The sequence below is a fragment of the Aythya ferina genome (assembly GCF_964211825.1).
Source record: "Aythya ferina genome assembly, chromosome: 13".
In the NCBI taxonomy this organism is placed as follows: Eukaryota; Metazoa; Chordata; class Aves; order Anseriformes; family Anatidae; genus Aythya; species Aythya ferina.
Window position 1 is genome coordinate 2,021,659 of NC_140311.1, and position 26,252 is coordinate 2,047,910.

General features: G+C 45.1%; 1 protein-coding gene across 1 annotated transcript; it reads left to right on the plus strand.

Annotated features, from left to right (window-relative positions):
* The first annotated feature begins 255 nt into the window (after window positions 1–255).
* Window positions 256–25,261, plus strand: LOC311443963 (sodium/hydrogen exchanger 2-like). The gene is made up of 12 exons (XM_084534658.1): window positions 256–621; window positions 1,980–2,443; window positions 2,678–2,928; window positions 6,509–6,726; window positions 9,831–10,027; window positions 13,638–13,727; window positions 15,468–15,538; window positions 16,588–16,752; window positions 17,026–17,140; window positions 17,732–17,866; window positions 21,580–21,646; window positions 23,630–25,261. The coding sequence occupies exons 1-12, from the start codon at window positions 288–290 to the stop codon at window positions 23,764–23,766; spliced, it is 2,244 nt and encodes a 747-aa protein (XP_084390784.1). The 5' UTR covers window positions 256–287; the 3' UTR covers window positions 23,767–25,261.
* Window positions 25,262–26,252: the final 991 nt, after the last annotated feature.

A 26,252-nucleotide genomic window follows, 5' to 3' on the forward strand; every position in this document is an offset into this window, starting at 1 on the left:
GGTAGTTTTGGTTTTACTTTATTTTTTTCCTCCTCCAGGGTGGTTATCTGAGACACGGGGAGCCAAACCACGTCAGGGGTTAGCGCTACGACGCGACGCCCCTCAAACACACGCAGGAATGCATCTGGTACGCGAGGCATCCGGAGGGGGAGCCTTTGCCCGTGTGGGCACGTGGTATCGGGGGGTGCAATCCTCAGGGGGGCTCCCAGCGGGGCAGAAGGGTGGTGAGAGGCTGAGCCGTCACTCTTTTCCACAGCCACCCGCGCTGGCTGGCTCCGGCAGGACGCATGCAGCATCGAGAGCGGGAGCCAGCGGCCGGGAGCAGCAGTCTGTGGCCAAACCCACGCAGCGGGCGGCTTCAAGGGCAAATGGAGAGGCAGAGGCCAGGGTGCAGAGCTGCAGCTGCTGTCCTGGCCGGGCCCTTGCTCTCCTCCTTCCTGCAGGCCGCCCGGGTCAGAGCCCAGCAGGGCTCTCTAGCAGCGGAGAACGGGAGCTGGGCTGCCGAGGAAGCCCAGGGCAATGAATCCTCGGAGCACGCCTTCTTCTCTCTGGATTACCAACATGTCCAAGTCCCCTTTGAAATCACGCTCTGGATCATGCTTGCATCCTTGGCCAAAATAGGTAAGGCGTCTCGGGAGGGTGAGGAGCGGTGCCTCACCTGCTCTGCGGGGTGGCCTGGGGACAGCAGTGGGGCAGGGACGTGTCGGTCCTTCCTCAAATCCCCTCTGTGAGTAGGACCAGGAGGAAAAGGGACCAGCTGTGCTTCATCTCCAGAACTCAAAGCTGTCTGGGATGGGAGAGAAACAGGTGATCTTGGAGCCGGAGGTAACACGCCAAGTCCTAAGGAGGCACACCTTGTACATAAGACTTTTGCTGAGACCTAAGTTGTACAAATGTATCTATGTGCGTGGTGATAATCTGACTTGGAAGCAGCCACTGTGCCCTTCAGGGAACACTTTTAGCTGCTGTAATATTTCCATGAGCCAGATAAAGTCAAATGAAATGCATAAGGCAAGCAGACCTGCATTCATCTGCAGAACTTGCCATACGAAAGGGGAATTTATATACCCTTTATTCCCCCCCTCACACAGAAATTGTGATTGCTTCTGTGAAATTACCAGTATATAGGTTATTTTACCACCTTTTCCTTTTATTTTTTCCTCAGAAAGAAAATATCTCTGAGATTTGTTTAGATCAGAATTACTTTCAGATGGAAACGGTCTCTTCCTTTTGCTATTCTGCACATTATGTGATGAGGTTTCAATTCTGTCAATACATGTGAAGAAATAGCAATAATCACAGATATTTACTTATTTATTTATTTCTATTCTAGTTTGGTTTGTTTGATTTCTTTCTTTTAATATAAACCCACCTTGAGTATTTCTGGTGTTTGTCAGGATTTCTCTCTAACACTGGGTGTTGCACAAGGCTGGCCTGATTGGAAAAAAAAAATAATAATAATAATAAACCAATGTTACCATTAGATCTGTGCTAATTATTATGCGATGTGAAAACTGGTACTATTTATAATTTATGAGATTCCTTTTTTTGATCTTTTTGGATGTATGGGATCTGTATTGTGTTTAAAATTAGCAGTTACTATTTCTGTTCTTCGTGCTTAGTTGGCATGCTAGCTAGATTACATCATAAATTATCTCAGACTTTTTTTATGCAGATTTTTTTTTTAATGTTTATGTGTTACCAAAAATACATCTCTAATGTTATGCTATGTTGAACTGCAGTCTGAACCAATAATAAATTCAGAAAGTTTGGTATTTCCAGCGATCTTTCAGATTTCTGAGCCAGTTTCTGATTGGGCAATTTTACCGTAATTATGCACATTTATTGTTATGATTCCAAAGTGCAGCCTGCAGAAGGAGGGAAGTTAGGAAGCTTCCTCACCCCACTGAGGAGCTGGTGCTCTTTGGCCAGTTTGGCTGCTGAGATAATATGGAATTTTTCTCTTCATCCCCTTGCAGGCTTTCATCTCTACAGCAAGCTGCCTTCTGTCGTCCCAGAGAGCTGTTTACTGATATTTGTAGGACTCATCATGGGAGGCATCATCTACGGTTTAAATGACAAGTCGCCACCCGTTATGGACAGTGACATCTTCTTCCTCTACCTGCTGCCACCCATCGTCCTGGATGCAGGGTACTTCATGCCCAGCCGTCCCTTTTTTGAGAACATCGGCACCATCCTCCTGTACGCGGTGGTGGGGACGATATGGAACGTGTTTGGGATTGGCTTCTCGCTCTATGGCATCTGCCAAGTGAGGGCCTTCCACCTGCAGGACGTCTCCTTGCTCCATAACCTCCTGTTCGGCAGCCTGATCGCTGCGGTGGACCCGGTGGCAGTGCTGGCTGTGTTTGAGGAGATACACGTCAACGAAAAGCTGCATATTTTGGTCTTCGGCGAGTCGCTCCTGAATGATGCGGTGACCGTGGTAAGCCTTCCTCCACGAGGGGAAAAGGCTTCAACAACCTCTTCTAACAGAGCACACCTGGTCCTATTCTATGGCCTCAGGTTGTTGGGTGGTTGTTGGCACCCTTCAGTGCAGCAGAGCTGAGCACCTGGCTCGTGTCTGCAGGCAGAAATGCATGCGAGTGCTACAGCACCATCCTGTCGGGCTGCTGAATACTTTGCTAATGGATGTTTTTGTCTTTCCTTTCTCACCCAGGTGCTCTACAAGTTATTTCGCTCATTCTGTGAAATGCCAGCCATCAAGACTGTGGATGTTTTTGCTGGAGTTGGAAAATTCTTTGTGGTTGGGATTGGAGGAGTTTTAGTAGGTCTTACCTTCGGGATGACAGCCGCTTTTACCACGCGATTTACCAAGGACATCCGTGTAATTGAGCCGCTCTTTGTCTTCCTGTACAGTTATCTCTCCTATCTCACTGCGGAAATGTTTCACCTCTCTGGAATCGTGGCGTAAGTATGTCCTAGCACCTCGTTTTTCCGGGGAAGTTTTTTGGTTATACTTGCTGAAAAGCATCAGAAATTTTTAAAGTAAGTTTGCTTAGCTGGAAATCTGTCTGTGACAGCGAACAGAAAGTTCAGTTGGGCCTGTCCATCACCTCTCTGTCTCTAGTAATGTTTGAAATCCTCTGACCAATTTCAGCCAAATTTGGCAGAGATCAGGGTTTCCAAGGTGCTAAACCAAAACTGCTTGCAATTTATTATAGCACAGTCAGTTCCATACACTGATAATTGAACGCTGTGCTTACTGTCTCACTGTGAATTTCACCTGCAGAGCTGGTGCTGAGAAAAAATGGATCTACTAGTCCTAATGGTTGAAGAAATCTCACCTTGGAAAGCAGAGACAGATGAAAAATACAGCACAAGTGATTCAGTCCTGATACCTGTGGGCTGATATTTGTTGCATTTGGTTCTACTGCCTAAACTAAGTTAGCTGCTGCTGAGGATCACAACCAACCATTTAATATTTCCCTAAAGAGTATAAAGTGCACTTAGACTCCATTGATAGCTACGTTGTAAACAACTGTAAATCTGATGATAAGATTAAAAAAAAAAAAAAAAAGGCTAAAAAATAGAGACAGGAGTATCTGGGAGATCTATTTTAAAACCAATGATGCTCCTTTGGATTTAAACTATTCCTATACCTTGCAGATTTTGTTTCCTTGAATAGTTGATGTGAGCAATATTCTGGCATTACTGACAACAAGTCTAGCTCTGGGAATAGGTAAGAGAAAGCCTATTTATAGGAGCAAAAGACAGAACAGTGAAATAAATATAATGCTGCATAATCATCGTGGAGCAGAAAACATTCAATCCTAATGGTGTCTCCTCCTATCAATCACAATCTTCTGTACCCATTATGGAACCCATTTTCTATTCTTTTGAATAATGTATTGTTTCTAAAGCAAAGCAATTGCAAAGGCAGCCGATACCTGCACTACTGCTCTTATAATTGGCAAATTATAAATGCCTCTTTTATATATCTTGATTTTTAAACAATACATTCATTTCTGACCAGGGAATTCTGTATTATAAGAAACAGACTTTTCAAAGAAACCAAATGTTTCTTTGACAATAATTTGATTGCCAAAAATAATAAATTCTACATAGTCTAAAAAAAAAAAAAAAAAAAGAAAAGAAAAAGAAAAGTGAATGTAACCCAATCTGCTAAGCAGTTCTGCAAATGTTTTTTAGTTTGAAATATATATATTTTTTCTCCTCATCCTAGTGGCAGTGTCCACCTTTGAAGCTGTGAGAGAATAGGTCAAATTTCTTCTTTCTTTGTGAATCTAATCTGGACCCATATCTTTTTTTTTTTTCTTCCTTTTTTTTTTTTTTTTCCTCCATAAAACACTTTCAAAACACGGCTCTGGAAGTTGGTGGCCATAAATACTTGTTGGACTTCTTAGTTCCTAGTTGGAACTATTTTATTCGCTATTTATTGAGGCAGTTACTGGAACTGAAGAATTCTTTTATTTAACTTGTGCTTGAGGCAAAGTGGGTCAGTCTGAAATCAAAAAGACCGATTTCAGAATATTTTTAAGTATTGGTACATTTTCTTAATAGATGAAGGAACTTAAACACTAGTTGAAACAGGGATTTGAACGTTTTGTCAGGCTGCTGAGTAAAATGGGATCTTTTCCCCAGTAAAAACATCATGGCTTTTCTGAAGCTGACCTTTTGTATCCTGTGTCTTTACTGCAAGTCCTTTCCATCAACACCAGTGTTGTTCGTGGAAAAAAACAAATATTTCTTTCTCCTTTGAAAAATGTATCTTTTTTTTAATGGCAATGAGGAAAAACAAATAATTATTTTAAGATGAGTAAACAGAAATGTTTATGTGTTTGTTGTTTTCATTTGTTTGAATGCCAAGCCAAGGAATCAGTAACTCACAGTGGGTGGAAGTCCATCTTCATTTGAAAAAGTCTTTTTTTTTAATTGTAATGTCTTGTTTGTTTTTCCAACCAAATATCAGATAAGTGTTTTTCCATAATATTATCACTGATTTTCTTAGTGGTTTAAGTAGAGCAGAAATGAATGTAGCTGTTGTTCATTCCCTTTGTCTTGCTCCAATAATATATGCGGTTATGGCAGTGGTGCTGCATTAGTGATTCACCGATGAGCCAGAAGAAAGTGGCCCTTATTCTGCTCTTGTTAGCAGCCGTGCAAATTGGGAACAGCAACACGGTGGCCGGCTCTGTCTTCCTGAAATAAAGAGCTGTGGAGAAGGCAATCAGGGTCTGTGATTTCATGCAGGTTACAAAACCACAACCAGATGAAAACTTTCCTCATCAGCAAAGACGTGGAGACTTTGATTAGTTCATTTTGATACCTGAGCTGAAGCAGGACAGCAGTTACCATGAAATCCCCTGTGAAAGGAGGTTTCAGTCAGTAAAACTCTGTGGATGGCCTTCCAAACACCAGTAGAAATCAGATCTCAGAGATGTAAATCCATCTTGCCATTGTCGGTCCAACATTTGAAACAAAATGTTTCTGTCGGGGCTAAAATATAAAAAATGGAGCTTTGACTCTCTCAGCACTCAATTGTTCTGACCTTCCAAGACTGCTGGCCTGAATACGTATTGATTTGAAAAGCTGATGAATTAGGCTAACCACATGTACCCTGTAACTTGAAGAACCAATTAACCATGAAAAATTGCAAGGCAGAAGTTTTAATTGGTGGAGCACACTTCTGAAGTGACCTTGGCTATGAGATACACGAGGAAGTTGAATGTTCCCACTATAGCGACACTCTCTAATTTGCTCAGAAACACAGCAGTGCTCTTGGAAGCCGTTTCTTGGCTCATTGTGCAGCCTGATGAGTGTTCATTAAGATTTTTATTTTTACTGCTTGAGCATTTTGTTGGGTTTTGTTTGGATGGAGGGGATGGCTTCCTCGCTGTGCCTATAGAATGTGCATTGCAACTCTGGATGGGCTTGGAATTAGGCAGCGTGAGGTATGTCTTGTGCTTGAGTTTCTCCAGCTTTAGGCTATTTTTTTTCCCATGGGTGCAGGAGTGCAGCATTCGAGCTGCTCTGTGATTCTGAATCCTAGAAGAGTCTGCTGTAGTGACCAGACAGCAAACAAACTCAGAGGAGTCCTATTTACGCATTTCTCATACCAAGAAAAAACAGTTTCCCTTCCCCTCAGATGTCTTTTTCCCATCCAGGAGAAATAGCTCCTATGAATGAAACTCTTCGGCCCAGGTGGTGAGAGACTGGCACAGTCAGAGCGCTAAAGCTGTGTGGTGGTGGGAAGTGTTGGGTGTACTGAACTGGAAGTATTGCAGTGTGGCTATGATAAATGCAGATTGAGTTGTTTATCTGTTAAAAACCAGATTCAGGCAGTCTGGTCAACCCATCTAGTATCCTGCTGTCCTGGTGGTCTTGCTGACATCAGTGGGCTGATGTAGGAAGTGGATCACTACTGATGCAAACATCTGATGCTGGATAAGCCATTTTTATTTTTTTCTTAAATGTCAACGTGTCAGTTTTCTGCACTGATGAAGAAAAATTTGTTTCATTTTCTCAGCATCATTGCTTGCGCCATGGGCATGAAACGTTACGTGGAGGCCAACATCTCTCTGAAGTCCCACACCACAGTCAAGTACTTCATGAAGATGTGGAGCAGCGTTAGTGACACCCTCATCTTCATCTTTCTTGGAGTTTCCACCATTGGAGAAAATCATGAGTGGAACTGGCCATATATTTGCTTCACTGTCATTTTCTGTCTCATTTGGAGAGCACTAGGTATGGTGAAATCATGCTTTTTTTTGGTGGTTGTTTGAGTGAAACATATAATTCTGTGAAATGGGAGAGTGCTTCTGCTCCCAACATCATCCTCTGCTGTTTCCCTGTGTGTGTGGTTATTACAGATGTGAATCCAAGGACTGGAAAGGGCTGCCCCAGCTGATGTTTCTCCTCCTCTAGAAATGCTGTCTGGCTCAAAACCAAGCCATGCCCCTTACAGCAATTTCCTACCCTGTGCAACCACCACAGACAGCGCTGGTGCTAAATAGAAATTCTCATATCTAGTTTATTCATACATCTGTCCTAGACCCTTCTTTGATTACCACGATCTCCTCTTCCATTTCAGTGTGGCTTAGCCCCTTGGTATCTTCACAATAGGAGAAAGGGTGTAAGTGCAGAGCCTGGGATCAAAGAGCTGTGTAAAACCCTGGGGCCTCTGACTGCATATTCTGAATTGCAGGGATTTAAGGGATTTAATTCATAACAACTTCTGTGTACAGCAGTGTCCTTAAATGGAAAACTGTTGGAGCCATCAGACAGCTGTCCCTGGAGATGCTGTTCTGCTTTACATAGCTTATTTCTGCTTAGATAAGAGCTGGGACCTAAAATGGAGGTAATAGGAGAAAACGTGAGGATACTTGTGTAAATACAATTTTAGATGCCATGTTTAGGAATATAAGTAGCTATAGTGAGTTGTCATAACACCCATCCAGATTTTTTTTTTTTTTTTGGGTGGTGCTGGTGGTGATTACTTACAAGAACAAATCTGCATGTTGTGACATGGGAAGAAGATGCCAAGACCCAACACCTCAGTGCCTGCTTGTTCCTCTGTGGGAAAAACTGTTAGCAGGAAAATGATACTGTGAAACAGTTTTGGAGCTGGGCTTCAAAGCATTTAAACTGAGCTTTCCAAGGTGTGCTACAGACTCAGCAATTACCATTGTCCCTCTTTGGTTCTCTCCCCCTGCTCAACCAGGGTCAGCTAGAGCAGGATGCCCAGGACCGTGTCTCATCAGGTTTTTAATAGTAGATAGATAGCCAACAGATAATAGAAGGAAGAGTGTGGACATATCCACAGAAGGCAATACCACTTCACTGATAATTGTGGCTAAAGATATCTTCTTGAGATCAGTTACAGTGAAAACATGAGTCCTGGTGCCAGAGTACTCTGGGATCTCATTTTATAATGTAATGTAATGAAATATAATACCGTTTAATATTGTACAAATGTTTTTTTGAAAGGAAAAGATGATAGAGATGAACTCCATGACACCAATATGTTGCCATCTTCTTCCTTTTCTATCCTCATTTATGAATGTTTTTATATATTAACAATATCTGCAGATACAACAGAGCAAAAGAATTTTGGCAAAGAATTCGATATCTACAAAGCATTCAATGGGATTTATGTTTACAAACCACTGACTCAAGCAGAATGGCAATTTACTTGAACTCAAATTTGATAGACACTTCAAGAAATTGCTTAAATAGGATAAACCATGATTAGCAAGACACAGCAGAATGTGTTTTACTAGCTGTTAATACATGCCAAGGTTTGTTTTAATAACTGTGCACTGTAAATGCACTTGGAAATGTGCATACATTCAAATCTTTTATGATTTCTTTTTTTTTTAACTAGATGGCTTAGATGAAAAGAAGTTCTGAATTATTTTGATTTTTTTTTTTCTCATTGCACAATCATCCTGCATATCTGACCCTGAATGTGGGTCCCCACAGCAATGTTGTGCTCTGCGTGAGGGGCATCAGTGCATGGGGTGGGTGAGAGCTGGGCAGAAGTGGTTGGGGCTGGGCTTGAAGCACCTGCCTTGGAGGTGGTGGCCGAGGTGGGACCTGCTCAGCCCATCTGAGCTGCAGCAGATCTGGACGTGCTCATGGCGCAGGCCCAGACCCTACAGATTCCTCCCGCAGGAATCGGGTACTTTGGGGTTGACAGTACTGGGCTGAGGGTGTAAGTTGTGCTGTAGTCCCTCTGGATTTAGTTCAGAGCCTTTTGGTGCAGAGTAGAGCATTTGCTTGAGCTAGAAGCTGCAAAGCCCCTTGTAACCAAATCTCTCCCCAGGAGCTCTTTGGGCACCCATGCCATGGTGCTCTGGGTGCAGGAAGGTGCTGTGAGGCTCACTTCATTGAGCTCACTATTTCTGAACATCCACAGGTTTTTGTTTTCTTCTGCAATCATGTTGGTTATTTTTAGTTGAACATGTGTGGGAAGATGTTTGATTAGTACATTGTGCGTACGCTACTTTTGAAGTTTATTTCTTCAAGGATGCTTTACAAACACCCTCTAGAGGAGCAATAGTGATGTGGGTCCTGCTAATTCCTAGCAACAGGCAATGACAGTCTGTGTCACCAGTTCTCAAAATGGCTATTAATCTTCAGGAAATAAAATGTTTGTCATACCAGTTTGTATTAAGATCACGGCTTATAGATTTAAGGCCAGACTTTTTGTACCTTTATGAATCTGTTTGTGTATTTGCAAGCGACTTTGAATTACATCAATCGCTGTGTCACCTTACACAGTTTAAAATTGAACTGCATAAGTCTTTGAGAGAAAAATTTGTGAAGAAAGAACATTAATGCAGGCTTAATTTTTTTTTTGTATATGTATTTTTTATTTTCGTCAGTAAATGGTATGCTCTGGGCATCCGCAGTCATTGGGATAATACTAAAAATCCTTTGCAGAGTTCAGAGTCCTCCTGAAGGAAACTCCAGTTTTCCAGGTGGACTGTGATAAGCATGAGGCTGAGGGGGAAAAAGAAAATTTACTACAAGATGACCTGATTAAATTTTATAGTCCCCCAACCTGTCACCAGTCACTGGTATCTGTTGTATTCCCCCAAATCAAAAATGTCTGGGGCTGGAAGAAAAGCCCTTCTCCAGGGGCTTTGTGGAATTCTTGGGAATACACCCCCTTGGCCCTGGCCAAGTCCCAGCCATCAGTGTTTACCAGTTCAGTGATGTTCCACTGCAGAATATATCTTACAATTGTGAGTTTGAGATAATCAATATATTAGATATATTTATGAGATAGATATCTGTTTGCTCTTTTCGTTTGATGTGTTGCCGTCTTCTTTCCTGTTTTTCAGGGGTTCTTGTACTAACCTTCTTCGTGAACAAGTTTCATGTGAACACCGTCACCAGCAAAGACCAATTCATTATAGCGTATGGGGGTCTCCGCGGAGCCATTTGTTTCTCTTTGGTTTTCTTGCTTCCTGACTTTCACAGAAAGAAGCTCTTCATTGCAGCAACTACTGTTGTCATCCTCTTCACCGTGTTTGTACAGGTAAAAATGTTCAGTCCAAAGGAATGAGAGATTTCTTTGCAGATGTAGAGAATGAGCATGATATATATATATATATATTTTTTTTTTTTTTCAGATGAATAACCAGTACTAAGCTATTAGATCTGATGCACAAGCTAATGGATAATCTGTAGTTATTTTATGATGATTCAGCAGGAAGGGGATTGTGCTATCTCTTCCGCTGGAAAAAAAATTTGGGTGTGTTTCTTGTTATAAAAGCCAGGAAAATCGAAAGTAAATGAAGTCATAACACATATGATTTATTTGCCTCTCTCTCTCTCTCTTTTTTTTTTTTTTTTTTTAACTGAGCATTAAGCCTTGTTGCTTTCTGCTTTCTCTTTTGGCTATAGCAATTCTTCAGTCATATTGCAGAATCACAGCAGTGATTCTCGCACAGAAACCTTCCTCTTGCACCAACGTTTTTGCACAGCAGTTGCTGCTTTGGGTCCGCTGGATCTCGAAGAGGGAACAAGTTTTGCTAACGAGGGAACCTCATCTTGCTAACGGGGTCCCAACGGAGGTGTGCAGAAGTTCCTATCAAAACTCCTCTGTGCTGGGATTACCCTGTGAATGCATTTCTGCGGCTCTGCCAGCAGTGCTGTGGTGGCTTTGTTTGGCGGATCCCGTTGGGTCCCGGTGGAAGGCGGCGGGTGTTGTGCTCTCCTTGGGGCTGCGCTCGGCATCACCCTGACACCTGGCGGTGGCACAGCTCCGCAGGGCCTCCCGCTGGCCTGAGCCCAGGAGCAAGCCTCCAACTCCCAGGCTGCTGCAAGGGTTTCCCTGAAATAACTCCTTTCACTTCACCACTTAAATGCCGTCGTGTCCAAATGAGGATGCAGCGGAAAAAATTGGGGTCGTCTGGTCCCGAAGCGAGCGGGGTCAGGCATGTGATGCTGAGCAGGGTGCTGAGCGGGGCTGCCCTCCTGCCGCCCCCCTCACACCCCGAGCCCCTTCGCCTGCCCTGGAGCAGCTGCTGGGCCTGCAGGAGGTGTCGGGTCAGGGCGACAGCTGCCGAGCATTGCCCCGCCGCACCGAGCCCCTTCTGCTCGGCCCCCTGAGCATGGGTGTTGGGCTCCTGAGCGACGCAGAGGGGGTCGTGTTTGTGCTGGGGTTGTCTCAGGGCTTCCCCACGTCCTCCTAATCCACATCACGAGCCAAAAAAATCCTCACAAGTGTGACGTGCCCATGGGCTGGGAGCGGGGTGCCGCAGGGCAGCTGCACAGGGCCCGGCTCGCAGGGCTCCGCTGCGGGCTGAAAGGGGAGAGCAGGGGCCAGAGGGTAGGGGGAGCATGGTTAGGTGGAGGGTGACAAGTTTTAAGATGCAAATGTGGGTCAGAAATTGAAAAGATACGGTCACTAGGCACGTCCGCTCATGCAGAGACGCTCTTGAGCCTCAGACAAAGGTTGTTCTAAGGCAGCAGCTCCATTCTGCAGAGCCCTCGGAAAATCCTTCCCAGGACCGGGAAAGGGCCTTTGTGTAACCTCAAAGCTCGACTGGTGATGTCATCTCCGTGCTAAAGGGTGAGAGTTAAACAGGGTCCCCCGCAGGTTCGTGGCAGCGGGGCGACCCCTTGACCCGCAGCCATTCAGCAGGGGCACAGCCCCTGCTAAGGCAGGCTCAGCGCGGGCTCCAGGTACCCACAGTGTTGGGCCGCTGAGGCCACCACAAGAATAACAGGACGGGGGAGTAAACCTGCTCAAAAGCCGAGCCAGAAAGATATTGCTGCAGCCCAGCGTAGAAAACATAAGCAAAAAATACAGATGCAGGTATAATGGTGAACCACCAGAAAGGCGGATTTATAAATGAGTCCTGCAGCTTCAGAAGCCACTTCATTTTCTTGGACGTGCTGACCATGCTGTCTGAAAAGCCTTGTGCCGTGCAGACCAACAGCCAGCAGTAGGGCTTGTCCATACACGGGTCTGTCGGTGCTTTATATAGCCCAGGAAACATGGCTATTTTGGTCTTTCTAGCTCAGTTGCATGAGGTTCTTCCCACCACAGGCCTGGTTAATGATTTTGGGAAGGCTGACTGAGCAGTTGTCAGTTCCTCAGTGCTTCCAGGCAGGCCTGGATGTTCACCGCTTGGACCCGAAAGTCCTCCTAGGAGCTGTGGGCTCATCTGGAATGTCACAGGAGGCCTTCGTTGTTCTGCCTTTCAGCGTGGTTTAAAGATTAAATACTGTGTTCTCCATTTAAAGCTCACTCTCTCAGCCTATTGGCCTCTGACCTCTTTGGTGAAATTGTTAGCAAATATGATAACTGGGAAGTCTGTTTTTTTTTTTTTTTTTTTTCCCTTTTTTTTTTTTTTTTTTGCTGACCGTGCTTACTCATTAGCTACTGGATCACTGCTGATAGAAAAACTTTGTGTGAGCTGTGATAGAGCTGTCAGCATCGTGGGATGCACTCTAGGCGAATTACCCCCAGTGGGTGGAGGAGGTCACAGGGGACCTATGGGCATGTCATGGTCTGGTGGCTTGCAGTGACATGCGAGATTCCTGTAATTCTGCCAAGGCGAGGAAGGGCCAAAGGAATGCAGGTGTGTAGGTGTTTCTGAATCTGGGAGTCCTGGGCATAAATCTCTGAAATGCTACTTTAAGATGAATGCAAATGCAGCTAATTATCCACTGAAGGCAAGAGACCAAACTGCATAGCCTCTACTTAATTTTTTTAATATCTTTTGTTTCTGAATTTGTGAGTTTTATGTTATTTACTCTGAATAATTATGCATTTTTTATTGCTATTAGCTATTAAAATGACACATTAATTGTTTTTGCAATTAAAAATGTGTTCAACTCTCCTCTGTGCCAACATTTGTGACATTCAGAAGTCATAAACATCAACCACTCCATCATTTTTGCTGTAAACATGTCCTAGAAAAGTAATTTCGTATGGAAGCCAGACTAAGAAATGCATCACAGCAGCATTTTAGAAATTCTCTCACGAGGCTGAAAGGACATTAAGACTCTTCCATTGACCCTTCCCACCAGGTGGATACTTTGATTAGTAGACTTAGCCACTGGCTGACAGTCAAAGATCATTGGAGTAACGATCTGTGACATGTAATGCTCAGAAAGTTAGCAGACATCACCCCCTCCGGGCTGGGCAAACGCTGGTGGAGGCTGTGCGCTGTGAGGTACCCAGGGCTATCACCGTTTCTGGCTTTCCATCTGGAAGTCTGCAGGCTTGACCTTGAAATTACTGGTTGAGTCTTTGTGTCTTTGAGATGCCAGAGGCCAGATGAGGAGTGGGGAGCGTTTCCCCTCTCTGCCTACACATCCCAAAGCCTGCACACAAATTCCTGTTGATGAGCTACCTCTAGAGCTCCCTGCAAGCAAGCCAGCTGTGTGGCTTGCAGTTGGGGTAAGAGTTTCCAGTGTTGTCAAAGTATCACAGGTAGTATCCTGCCCGTAAAGCAGAGCAGAGGAGAGGTGCTAGCTCAAGCAGTGGGCCTTGGTCTGACAACCAAGTTATTCCTGCTGCAGTGGCTGGGGTAGCTGTGGTTCACGTCCATGCCTGTGAATTTGCTCCAAAAGAAGCAGAGCAAGCACTGTGTGAAGACAGCCTGATTTTTGGTTTTGTGGTTTTGCTGCAGGGGATGACCATCCGCCCTCTCGTTGACCTGTTGCATGTCAAGAGGAAAAGAGAGAGTGCTCCCACGGTGGGAGAGCAGATCCATATCCGGGTAAGTGAGGCGTCTGTCAGCACATGTCTAGGGCTTTCCTGCATGCTTTGCTGACAGCACGTGGTCCTTCTGAAATGCAGCTGCTGGGACTCTACAGCTCTGCACACTCCTGTTGATTTTACCTGAATCCTCTGCAGGTCAGTCCCTTTCCAGGTTTGAAGTCCTATGCAGCTTTCTAGCCATGGGTTGCTATTATTTGCATTGGAATAGCAAGCACTGACGGACTCGGTCAGGCATTGTACTAGGTGATGCACAAACTTGACAGGAAAAGATGATCACTTGCCAAAAACTTGTGCTCTAACCTTGTTCAGAAAAGGGGAAAGGAAAAATGAGATTTGGGTGCTTTCAGGGCTGAAATCTGAAGTCACCAAAGCCTAAAGGTGCAGTTTGGTTCACCTTGCTCTTGCCATCCAGGCATTGGCCTTTCTATTTACAGAGAGCTTCTGAATCTGGTTGTTTATGCCCAGTCACACTTCCATAAGCACGGCTCCTTTAGGAATGTTTTTGTCTTCTTTTTTTTTTGGGTAGCTAGAAGTAAAGATATTAGGTCTGAGGACATTTATAAAATGTTTGCCATCATCACAATTAGATTGTATTACAGGGCTTTGTCTGAGGTGAACAGAATAGTTCAATAGGCTGAAGAGGCTTTTCCTATAATGAACAGAGAATACTTTCTTCTTTTGTTAGTGACTGAATAGTAAATCTCTGAAAATGTGTTTATTTGGAAATGTGAGCAGAAAATGGCTATGTACCAATTAAGCTAAGCAGACAAGGTAACAATGCCGATAGTTGGAAAGCAGGCATGCAGGGAGCCAGAAGCAGCTTTTGTCCTCAAATTTCTCAGCCCAGACAGTCAGGGCCCCTTCCCACCAGCCTGCCCAGGAGCTACCATCCAGCGCTGGCAGGAGCCCTGGTGGGTGGGGGATTTGTCCATCACTCCTCCAACCGTACGGCTGCTGATAGCAAAGACTGTAAACCTGCCACAGCAGACAAGAGAACTGTTCTGCCTCTAACCCCACAAAAAAAAAAAAAAAAATCAATTTCTAAGAATTAGAGGTGAAGGAAGCTCTGGGAGCATTGGTACCCAAGTGAAGGGGCTTTGAGCAGTGGTGAACTCTTGCAGGTTACAGATGCCAGTAGGAGGGAGGACAATTTGAGAAGTTAGAGATTTAACTTCAAGGTGGAAAATCAGCCTGCTTGGGATTTTTAATATAATTAAAAATAAAATAATGTTTTTGTGTAAGGCATGATGTGGTCAATGATTTTATTTAGTGGGAAGTGCTTGGGAGAAGGCAGTGTTTGTTATTCAAGTGGAGCATTCATTTGTGTGTTATCTACATCTATATCCTGAAGACACTGTTCTCCTGAGACAAATTGTCCTCAAAACATGCGGCGTGAACATCTCCTGCTTATCAAGGCCCAATAGGCGGGACATGCCAGCCATTAGCCAACCTGTATGTATCATAAAGAACAGATCCATGTCCCTCAGCGATTAGTCTTTGCTTGCACAGGCCTGAAAGAAAGCAGCCAAATTACTCATTGTACTCCAGAACCAAGGGATACACGTGTAGGGCTGAATGGGGAATTGAGCCGACAGCCCCTCTTCTTGTTTGCCAGAACTGTGTACCTAGCTGAAACCGTCCCCCGTTTTGTCTGCTGGCTTTTGATGTTTGCTGACTGAGTTCATCACGTATGCAATACATGCAACCAGTGTACAGCAAAATCCTCTCTTCTGTTTAGTTCCTGGATCATTTGCTGGCTGGCATAGAAGATATATCTGGACACTGGGGACAGTATTACTGGAAAGACAAGTAAGGATTTGCCAAAATACAACTGGGTACATGCGTAGAAAAAAATGAGTCTGGTTCCCATTCCGTAAGCTTGCTCTGTGGGCAGCTGAGCCTCGTTCATCCTCGTGGCACAACACAGATGGAAGGGGGCAGCTTTTCCATCTGCAGCAAGGTGAGAGCAGGCTGTCAGGGCACCAGTGCTGAGCAGAGCAAAGCCTCTCCCCTTGCTTGCAGGTCACACGTTGTTCTTTGCCCTGAAAAGACTCCTGTCGGCCCAGTGCCTGCACTCTTAGCAGCACGGGTAGGAGCTTGCAGCACTTGGAGAGGCAGCTGCTTGTTGCAGGCTGACAAATTACAGACCATCTCTGCTGCTTTCTGTAGCAGTTTTCATTGAGTTCTGGTAGATTGTCCGCATAGGAGAAATTGTTATTATTTATAAAAATATGAATAGCTTAAAATATGCTAATAACAATCTACCTGGTTGAATTCCTGGCTGTGCAGACACACAGATGCAGCAAACTTCATGATGATACAGGTTCAGATCAAGGCAGCTGACAGGTATTTTCTTGGAAGTGCCAGTGCTTGGAAGTGCCACTAGAGGGTATGGGAAGCGCTGCTGCTGAGTGTACTGGCTCCTTGCACGTAGGTTTGTGTGCAGCTGACAGCAGCCAGACCATGTTTGATAACAGGTAGGTCTTTTCCAAACCTCATGCTGCATTTGAGCAGAAAGTGAGAGGAAACAGCTCAAGAGGGAATCTGGAAGTGTTTAAAACACTAAGTCCTGCCGTATCCCTTGGGGCTACTGCGTGTACTTATAGCACTTACTAGCCTTCATAATAAATTTGGCACTTTGGGGAGTTCTTACATTATTTGAAGATGTTTTAATATCTTAGCTCATGTACAGAAATAAATAGGGCCTGGCCTCTTGGGCCATTGGTTTCTGGAAAGCAGGTAATGAAATATAATAGAATATGGGGCAATCCATGAGCATGCTGGCTTGCTCAGAGGCATAGCAGTTCTGGGGAGTAGGGGGAACGAGACTAAGAATGTCTTGCTCTGTCCTCAAACAGGCTCGAGTATCTCAACAGCAAATACCTGCAGAAGATCCTGCTTCGAGAGTATGACCAGCCAAAATCCAGTATCGTGCTTCTCTACGAAAAGCTGGAGCGGAAGCATGCCATCGAGCTGGCAGAAGCCGGGCAGCTGGGTCACGCACCGTCTCACCCGTCCTTGCTGTAAGTGCTCCCTGGCCAGCTGCACGAGTCACAAAGTTTACAGTAAGGCCGTGCCCCTGCTTGGGAAAGCCAGCAGGCAGGATTTATCCTCCTCTTGCCGTATGCTGGCTCTCGGGGCAAGAATCAGGACTAAGAATTATCGAGGTTTCTCAAAAGAAGAAATCTTATTATTATTTTTTTTTTTTTCTTATGAGGGCTCTGACAGAGCTGCTGGGCTTTGGGGCTGCACTGCTGTGCATCTTCTGAAATAAGGTGCTCTGGGTTTCTTTGCAGCAACAGCGACAGGACTGTCATAACAGACAAAAAGTCAGAGGATGCCCTGAATCCGGATGTCCTGGAAAATATACAGGAGATATTGGCAAGGAACCTGTACCGAATAAGGAGAACGGTATAACTCTTCCCTCCATCTGTATTTTAGATGTCCAATAACAAAAGTTATCTCAGTTATCCGAACAGCCCGCGCAGATGTTATGAATATTTACATAATTACTAATGATGTGTCTTTGTGAGCAGAGAATAGTTGGCTGTATGAAGCCAGATCCAGTTTCCAAGTCAGTGGCACATTTCTGTTTGCAGCATGACAGCTCTTGAAAGGTTCACCCAGTCAGCCTATAATTTCATGAAGTATTTTAGGCATCAGTACCCAGCACCAAAAGCACGAAAGGAGGAGCATGGGGATCGTCAGGCAGCAGGTTAGCACATCCAGCTGCCTCAACAGCTTCTGGCTCCCTACAGGCTGGGAGTCCCCCGGAGGAGGGGTGTTTAAAGTAGATGTGGTACTTAGGACATGGTTTAGTGGGCAATATTGGTGGTAGGTTGAAATAGATGATCTTAGAGGTCTTTCCAACCTTAATGATTCTATGATTTTATGAAAGATGAACACCCACCCGCTGTTTGCACTTATTCCTGCATGGCCAGCCTCTGCTGGGTGCTGTTTCAGGGCATCCCATGCTCACAGGTGGTCTCTGGTGTGATGCAGGGCCCAGCGTACAGCAGGCACAGGCTGCCTGGAGAGACAGAGCCCACGGAGCAGGCCAAGGAGATCCTGATCCTGCAGCGCAGGAGCCTGCGGACAGACACGGCTGGAAGTGATGGGGCCAGCTCCAGGAGGGAGGTAAGAGAGAGCGAGGACTCCTGTGGCCGTGGGGCAATGCACGGGATGTTCTCTCCAGTGGGAACGGGGACAGCAGGTATCACAAGTGCTAGAAAGAGCACTCTTTCTTGCTGGAAATATTTCCTTTCCAAGAAAAATCCCATCTTTAAAAAATACCAAAAAGTTCATCTCAATCCTAAATTCAATTCCTGTGAGTAGGGAAAAAGAAACATACCAATTCCAGCTTGGAGCACCCATTGTCAGAGGTCCAGGTGTTCTGCAAACATTTGACACTCTTTGGTGTTTTTATTCCCCCCACAACTCTTTTGAAAGGACAGAAGCATTATTGTGAGCTTTTTTATTTATTTTGGAGGTGAGGTTTTTGTTTTTAAAAGCAGCTCTGGGTTCTGGGCAGATGTGAAGAAAGTAAAATAGAAGAAAGTGTGGCATGCTGGATTCCTGGGAGAACCATTTGCAGTCCAAATTCACTGGCACAGGTCCCTGTCAGTTCATGGAGAAACAAGGTAAATGCAATGTCTGTGAGTGGTGAGGGCTGCTCATGGTTTCTCTGCTGGTTTCTCTGGAAATTGGTGGAAGAAACTGGGCAAGGATTTCCCTGTGGAAAGACAGAATGGTCCACGAATGGCACACAAGGAGTAGACTCAGTCTCTGGCTTGCTCCATCCCTCTGCAACTCTTACTCTGGAGGAAGCACACCTAAGCCCCCTGTAACTTGCCCCCAGCTCCCCAGATCAGCAGCAGTAGCTGCTGAGCCATCCCTAAATTTCACTGACTTCTCCGGGACTCCATCACTAAGGAGAGCAGAATGACCTTTTAAAAAGAGGTACTTTATCTTTCTTTATTTAGATAGTAATTTTCCACGACAGCACAAGAACTCGGGGCTGCCGCAGGCTTTATTCCATTCTGATTTCTTTGTTCAAATGCCAGTCACTGAGGAGCCCACCGAGAGCTGCTGTACTGCACCAAATGCTGCTGCTTCTCAGCCCTTCATTCACAGAAAGGTGTTCCGGCTCTTGCAAACAACTTAAAAGATTTAATTTGATCATTTACATGCTGATTGGTACTTACAATTCAAAATAGATAGGGAAGAACATGGCATGTTCCTGTAGAACATTTGGTATAATTAAACTTCAAAAGAACAACATCAAACTCGCGCTGATTTTGAGCACGTTTCATTCTTTAAGGACATTTGATTGTTAACCCTTGTGCTCCTGCACTCCTGCCGTCTGCTGCTCCCAGCAGTAACACAGTGCATTTGGTGGGACATCCAGCACCTTTGGGAAGACTTTGTCCTGTTTCTCTGGATGCTTGCAACTGGCCTTTCACTGGCTGCTCCCCGGGACAATATGCAAGTGGATAGAAGCAAGACCGTCCCCCAAAGTGAAGGGAAAATATTCAGAGCCTCAGAATATCAACACGAAGTGGGGAGGTGTGTGAATGCCGCTGCTTCCCACTGCTGCAGAAGAGATTGCCACACTGGATTTTGCCAGCAGGACGAAGGAGCGCTATGATAACAAGTAAATTTTAGCCCATTAAAAGCAGCTAAGTATTTTACATTTTATATTGGAAAAAATTAAGCCACTCAGATTTAGTGTTTCATGCCAAGCTGATGAGCAAGTGGCACTTTCCTGTTTAAAATAGCTGTGAGTGCAAAATCTAGGTGTTTAGTGTTTGAGAGGCTCTCACTGTCTCATGCTCCATCTTTTGTAATCCCAGAGGGAAGGGTTTGGCCTTACAGGCTTTGAGTCAGCAAGAAAAAATACCCACCCTCACGCCACGCGTTTTTCTGTTCTGCATTTGACCACAAGATGGGAGCATTACAACTGTGTTTGCAAACCGACCTGGAAATCAGGAACCGAACTCCAAGCAAAGGGCCACTGCAAGCCTCCGGTGCTGGTGAAACGTGGGAGCCGTCTTTCCTTCCCAGCCTACACGAAATAAAAAGCTTTTGCGATGTGTTCAGTCAGTTACATGTCAGGAGCAGAGTGAATAATTAAAAAATGCCTTTGGCTCAATAGAAGCACTGCTTTTCCTGCTCGGTGGCTGTCAGCATGTTGGGCTTTTCCTCTTTTAGTGGAGTTGATTGGTCTTTTGCTATTAAATTATGAAGCTGTAGTAACTCAATTAGATTAATCTCATAGTTTATTAGATCCTGGTTTGTCTTCCTCCTGTACCAGTCATCAAAAAATAAGGTGTATAGGGAAGTGAATCCTTTCATAGGCCTGTGGCTCTGCCAGACCGTGGAGGAACCAGAGGAGAGGAGACATCCATCCTGTCTCATGCCCAGTTTTGGAGGGCTCACTAGCATCAGTGCTGGCTGCAGCCAGCTCAAATCCCCTCTGTTTGTAGCCTGGGTGGCTGCTGTGCTGTAGGCATCTGCCTTGCGGTTCCACAGGCGTGCGGGGTGGCCCTGGGCTGTGTTGGGAACCCCTGCCCACGAGGGTTTGCTCAGGGAATAATAGGTTAGGCAGGGACAAGAAAGCAGAAACACACAGCCCGTATCCCTGCTGGGCCACGGGCGCAGATCAGATGCTTTACACCAGGCACAAAAATGTTGGCAAGGCTAAGAGGTGACTTCAGATCTGAATCGCAGCCCAGAGGATTAACTCCAAGACTATCTATTTCCAGCAGAAAGTTCGCTTTCCTCTGCCTAAGGACAAAATTCCTCCTGAAGGCTACTGCTTCCTGTGGCTGTGCATCATGTTGGCTCTAAACGCTGTGTGTATTTTGGGCTTGCCTTGTTTTAGGCAAGGATCCAACACAAAGTACCCTGGCACTGTGGTTTCTGAGACCCAGGATAGCTTTTATTTACCATGGAGGACCCAGAAAATCCTTGCACCTGTAGCCAGGCAACTTCGCTCTCTTTTCTTCTGCCAAAACGCAAGTGCACTCCCCCAGAAAGAGCTTATTTGGAGCTGCCCGTGAGCCGTGTGCGTAAATGACATACTGCCTTTGGTAATTATGTCGGAGCCCTTTCATGGAGCATGCTCTGAGAAGCATTAAATGCCCCTGGGAATGGCTTTCCAGGGAGCCAGGCTGCTGCTGCGGAGCCTGGGAGGCATTGTTATTAAAATGGTCAATAAAACTGCACACAATGGATGGAGGGCATCGGGTCCCTCGTTAAGGGAGGGAGGAAAGCGAAAGGAAACAAAACAGAAAATCAGGTTGGGAGGTGTCCAGAGTTATTTGGCAGTCTGGCTTTCTGGACCTGGGTGCCAAATCACAGCTGCGTAAGAGACTTACTCCCTGTTTAGAGGAGGGTTGAATTTGGGCAGCATTATGCTCCCTGATTTTTTTCTGAAGGGTGGGGATCGGCAAGCTCGCTACCTGCCTCCTGGCTCTGCAGCCAGGGTGGGAAATGTCCCTGTCCTGGCCATGGGCAGGGACATTTCCCTGTCCTTGCCTGCAGCCCCCTTGCCCCAGGTCGGCTTTTTTCCGCTGGCACCTGCTGCATTGTGCTCCTGGAGAGCTCAGGCCTCTCCCACCAACCTGAACCACATCGGCGTCTGTAAATATTTCCCCTCAGCGATGCCTGCCATGTATTCGGTCTATTTTTAGAAATAGTTCTTTTTGTTTTTCTTGGCAAAAGGAAAACAAATGGAAACGGAGTCCTTGGGGATTGCAAATGGCTTGTTTATGAAGCATGAGTGTCATTAACAGACTTGCTAGCAATCTTCATAAATGCATTAAAGTACTTTTCTTCCTTAATCACAGAAGGAGGACTCCTCCCCGGCGCAGGACAGCCCCGACGTGCAGCCCAGGCTGTGCCGCTCCCTCACTGGTAAGCTGGGGGGGCCTGGAGGGCACCGAGCCCCCTTCCCCACCACGGGGGGACATTCAATAAGGTGGTGGGAAGGATGTTCAGGGGGTCTGTTCCATGTCGCCTGCATGGCTGGGATTTGTGAGGCAGCCCTTCCAGCCCTGGTGCCCCGTCCCAGCTCTCCAGGCGGGCACGTAGCGTGCTGGGCAGCCCAGGAGAGGAGCAGATACTCACTGGGGGCAGCCCATCCCACCTCACTGCTGGTGTGTGGAGCAGAGGGGATGCATCGCGTGCTGGGATGCGCTGCTGGCAGCAAAGGGGCTCCGGGCAGCGATGCTGGCATGATAGCAGTGGGATGTGAATCCCTGTCCAGATGTTTGGCCTCCTTGCTACTTGTGTGCTGCAAGGGATGGCTTCAATTTGCACGGAGATGTCCATGCATGTCCAGCCAGGCATGCATTTGACTCTGGTACCTTTCTTTGTATCCCACCAAGCACCAAGATATTTGACAGTACCTGCAGATCATTTTACCTGTGGTGAAGCTAATGCATAAACTAAAACCTTATAGAAGTGAATGGTATTCTGAAACATTAAGTTTGTGCAGAAGTGCCTTCCAAAAATTAAGATTTTTTTGTTTGGCTGGTTTTTGACTATTATTGAAGCGCACCATTACCAGCACTGTTTATTTTGAATATCTGTTACAGTGGCTTAAAATCTCAGGTGTTTTCATAAGAACAAGCTTCAGTTTTTAGATGATTGAAAGCTTAGTTTTCACACTTAAAAAAAGTGTTTAATACCAGTGAAGCCTTGCACAAAGTATAGCTGGTCAAAACTGTAAAATGCATCTTTCAAAATGCAGAGGATGGTTTCATTTTAGCTTGGAACCGCAAAGAGTTGTTCAGCCTCCAGCCATACTGGAGATGCAGCATGTAGGAAACCAAGCACTGAATTTTTACAGTACGTGGCAAATGCCTTTTAGCACAATTGCATCTGTAAAAGTGATGATTGAAAAGGTTCAGTGTTGATCCTGCAAGTAATACTGCCTCCAATACAGGCTGAGTTGGATTAAGAGGCTGGGTCTAGCATGAGCATCCAGAGAATTTCTTTATTATGTGTATTCTGGAAAAATATTTAAGTGAGAAAGTATTTTTGTTTCCTTTCACTATTTTTGTGTCCTTCCAAATCTGATGTTTTCTTTTAAAAATTAACAAAAAACTTACTAAGAAGAGAACTGTAGAATAGCTGGCACTTTATCTGTAGAAAGGCATCTTACAAGAACAGGTAAAAGGGATTCTGTGGTGTTCGTGTGTTCATAGCTTGGACGTCTGCTGTAGATGTAGCTATTTTAATTCACAGTTTATTATAAATGCTTAAACTGGGTTGTTCCTGAAGAAGAACATGAGTGTAGCCAGAGCAAAGTGACAGAAAGCAGCATTTCTGGGTTTTTCTTTTCTTTCCTTTCCTTTTTTTTTTTTTTTTTTTTTTTTTTAATGTTCTTTCTCATTAAGGCTGTGCTGCAGGGAAGATATGAGCACAGCGGCCCCCTACATACCTGGGCACTGGGTGAAGGGGCTGCAGCTCCTCTGTCGTGACTGTGTGCACCCAGGCAGTCTCTCCTGTGGCCTCCTGGAGTTGCAGGTGCTCCACCAGGACACCTGGGTGGTGCCACGGCTTCTCAAGAAGCTGCTCTAAGGTAGTCACTGAGGTGACTTCTTGTTCTGCAAAGTGGCTGGTGGGCACTGACAAAAGAATGGTTATATTGAACCAGACACATAACACATTTCAAAGTACAAAGTGGGTGAAAATCGCCTTTTTATTTTTTTTTTTCCATCCAGGCACTGATCTTTGTCTTCTGCTTTAAAATTGAAAAGTGATCTTTGCAGTGGAATAGCTCATCCCCAATGAGCCAGTGGTCATCTCAATAGCTCTTGCTATTGCTTCATTACTGCTGACCCACAAAGGAGAACATCTCTCATACCAGCCTGTGTTTTTCTCTTCTCGCAGTTGGGAATGCAGAAAAGGTTCAGGCCGTGATGCAGAACCGATCGCAGTCCGTGTGTGTCATCCCACCACCACAGCCTGGTGGCACCGCCTGGGGTGAGAAGGAAGAAGCAGAGAAAGAGCTAACTTTGGATATGTAAAAGCACAAGTGGTGCTGCTGGCTTCTCAGCATGGAAGGCTGTTTCATGGATGTCTACAATACAATCTGCTTTTTTTTTTTTTTTCCTGTAATGGAGGCCAGCAACATGATGGTAATGTAAATAAGATGCATATTGAAAAGGACAGCACAGAGTGGGCAAAAAAATCCTGAGTGATCGACATCAAAATGTGCTCTCATTGCACAGCACTGTACTTTTAAAGGGAACCAAGAAAAAGGGAAAAGATGCACAGACAAGCACCAGCAATGCAAGGTAATGCCTGAGAGGGGAGCTAAGAAAAATTAGTTTGCTCAGTCTGGGAAAATTGCTGAAACTGCCTGCAAGTAAAAGAAAAGATGTTTTAATAAGATGAGATATTGGGCCTTCTCATTAGTCAGCAGGGATAGAATAAACAGCAGGGAACATTTAGATTATATGTTAAGAGAAACTTTATAATTTCAAGGAGAGTTTTATTAGGCAATGGAGCATGCTACCAGGAAAGGCAGCAGAAACACCAAAAGACCTCTCCCACTTCTAAGGAACTGGCGGGTCCTGAAAATGAGCATTAACCCTGTGAATTCCGGGGTTAAATCGCGTTGTTGAATCAGGTGGTGTGTCTGATCCTGTGTCAGGATTTCTGCTGCCACTACTGAGACTGCAGCATTGGAGGAGGTTTGAGGCAGTCTCCTCACTAGTAAATAGAGAGGGGGCCCCCAGCCCCTCTGCTGTCAGGAAAGGCACAGTCCCATTTTGCAAGAGGTGAACTGCAAGGACAGCACCTGAGGATGAGATGCTCCATGCCTGGGTAATTTTGTCTGAAACTCCAGGTAAGTGTTCAAGCCTCTGAATTCTTGTCCTTAGCTGAACCCCAAGGGCTCAGTTCCAGTACTGCAAGCGTTGGCAGTTTTCTTTCTCTTCCCCTTCCTCTGCATTGAAGAATTCAAGAGCATCTAATTGGAACAAGTGGCCAAAGAGACTCTTTCTGAATTAAAAATAAAAGAAGTTATAGGAATTCGTGTACTTTCCTCCTTGATATTCTTGGACTTTAGGAGCCAATCTCCTGTGTGCAGAAATACTCCATTAGGAGATCGCTGCCCGGTACGCTGCAGCTTTCATTTTAAATTAAAGACACAAAATTGTATGTGTTTGCTTTACAAAGACACGTGGGTCTCAGTTATCATTTGGACAAGCTCCTTTACAATGTCCTGGAATAAGCTGATACACTTCAGTTTTACGTGAAGGCCACTCCTCGCTGCCCCAACACTGAAAATCAGACCTTGTAGCCTTATACTATTTTGTGCATGCAGGTGCATGTGTGTGCATATTTACTGATTTTAGTATAATTCTACTGACAACTTCAATGGTAGTTTTGGTTTGGTTTGTAGTTCAATCCATATTTTTATAGGAGTCATGCCTTTTCTACGCTTTAGTTAGAAAACTAATCCACACCATCCTTCAGCATGACGCAAATACAACATGTACTGCATTTCTATCTCAATTAAATACCTTGTGTTACGGGATCATCTCAGAGTCGTTACCTCCTTGTGTCCAACCCCCTGATGTCAGCAGTAGCTGGTGCCACTGGAGGGGTCTCTGAAGCTCCGTCTGTCGTCGGTCCAAGGGACGGTGATGCAGCACACCTGGCAGGCCCCATTTGAACAGCGAACTGCTCAGCCCTGCCCTATACCACCTGTGTTAAGTGATCGCAGGACAACCAGCAACAGTAAGGAAAAAATGGCCTGGTTATTGGCACAAGAAATTGCCTGCAAGGGAGAGGAACAAAGTACTGAACTCGAAGGTCCTTTTTTGTCTGTAGCTATAGAGCAAAACTGAAAAGAAACCAAGCGTCGATCCAAAGAGTTTTTAATCAAGTTTTTTTAATCAAAGGTAGAAACTTTGTGAATCTCTTGTCCAATTTTTATTTTTTGGCTTTTAAACTGTCTGTCTTTTCTCCAAAATAGCTGGACAAATGTCCGTACCATCTTTGCCTTGTACAGCATCCATCGTACTTCCAGGCATTGGGCACTTAATGATCTCTTTTCATTTGAGCTTCCCACCATATAAAACGAGTTCACTGCAACACTGTTATGGGTTTCCAGGGCTCTTATCCAATGGTAGCTGCTTTGGCAGGTGTGGATTTCTTTGTAATACTGTAGTAGGCAACAGAAAAGGTTGGAAAAGCAGGACTCTTCCAGAAAATGGGCTCTTTGCAGCACTGAAATTCTATGATGTGGAGAAAAAAAAACCAACAGTTTTCATCATTTTGTTTCCCCCAAAGATGTGAATATCTTGTCTCATTCAGATGAACCAAAGATGCCTGTTTCTGCTGGCGTGTTGGCCAAACATTCCCCAAGCAGCTGAAACACACTGCACCCATGGAAGGAGGCTGAGGACCAACCATCCCCATCACATCCCAGTCAGATGCCCCCTGGCCCTAAAACCTTTCCAGCTCCTGAGCTCTGTGCCTGGGGGCAGAGCAGAGTTCAGGG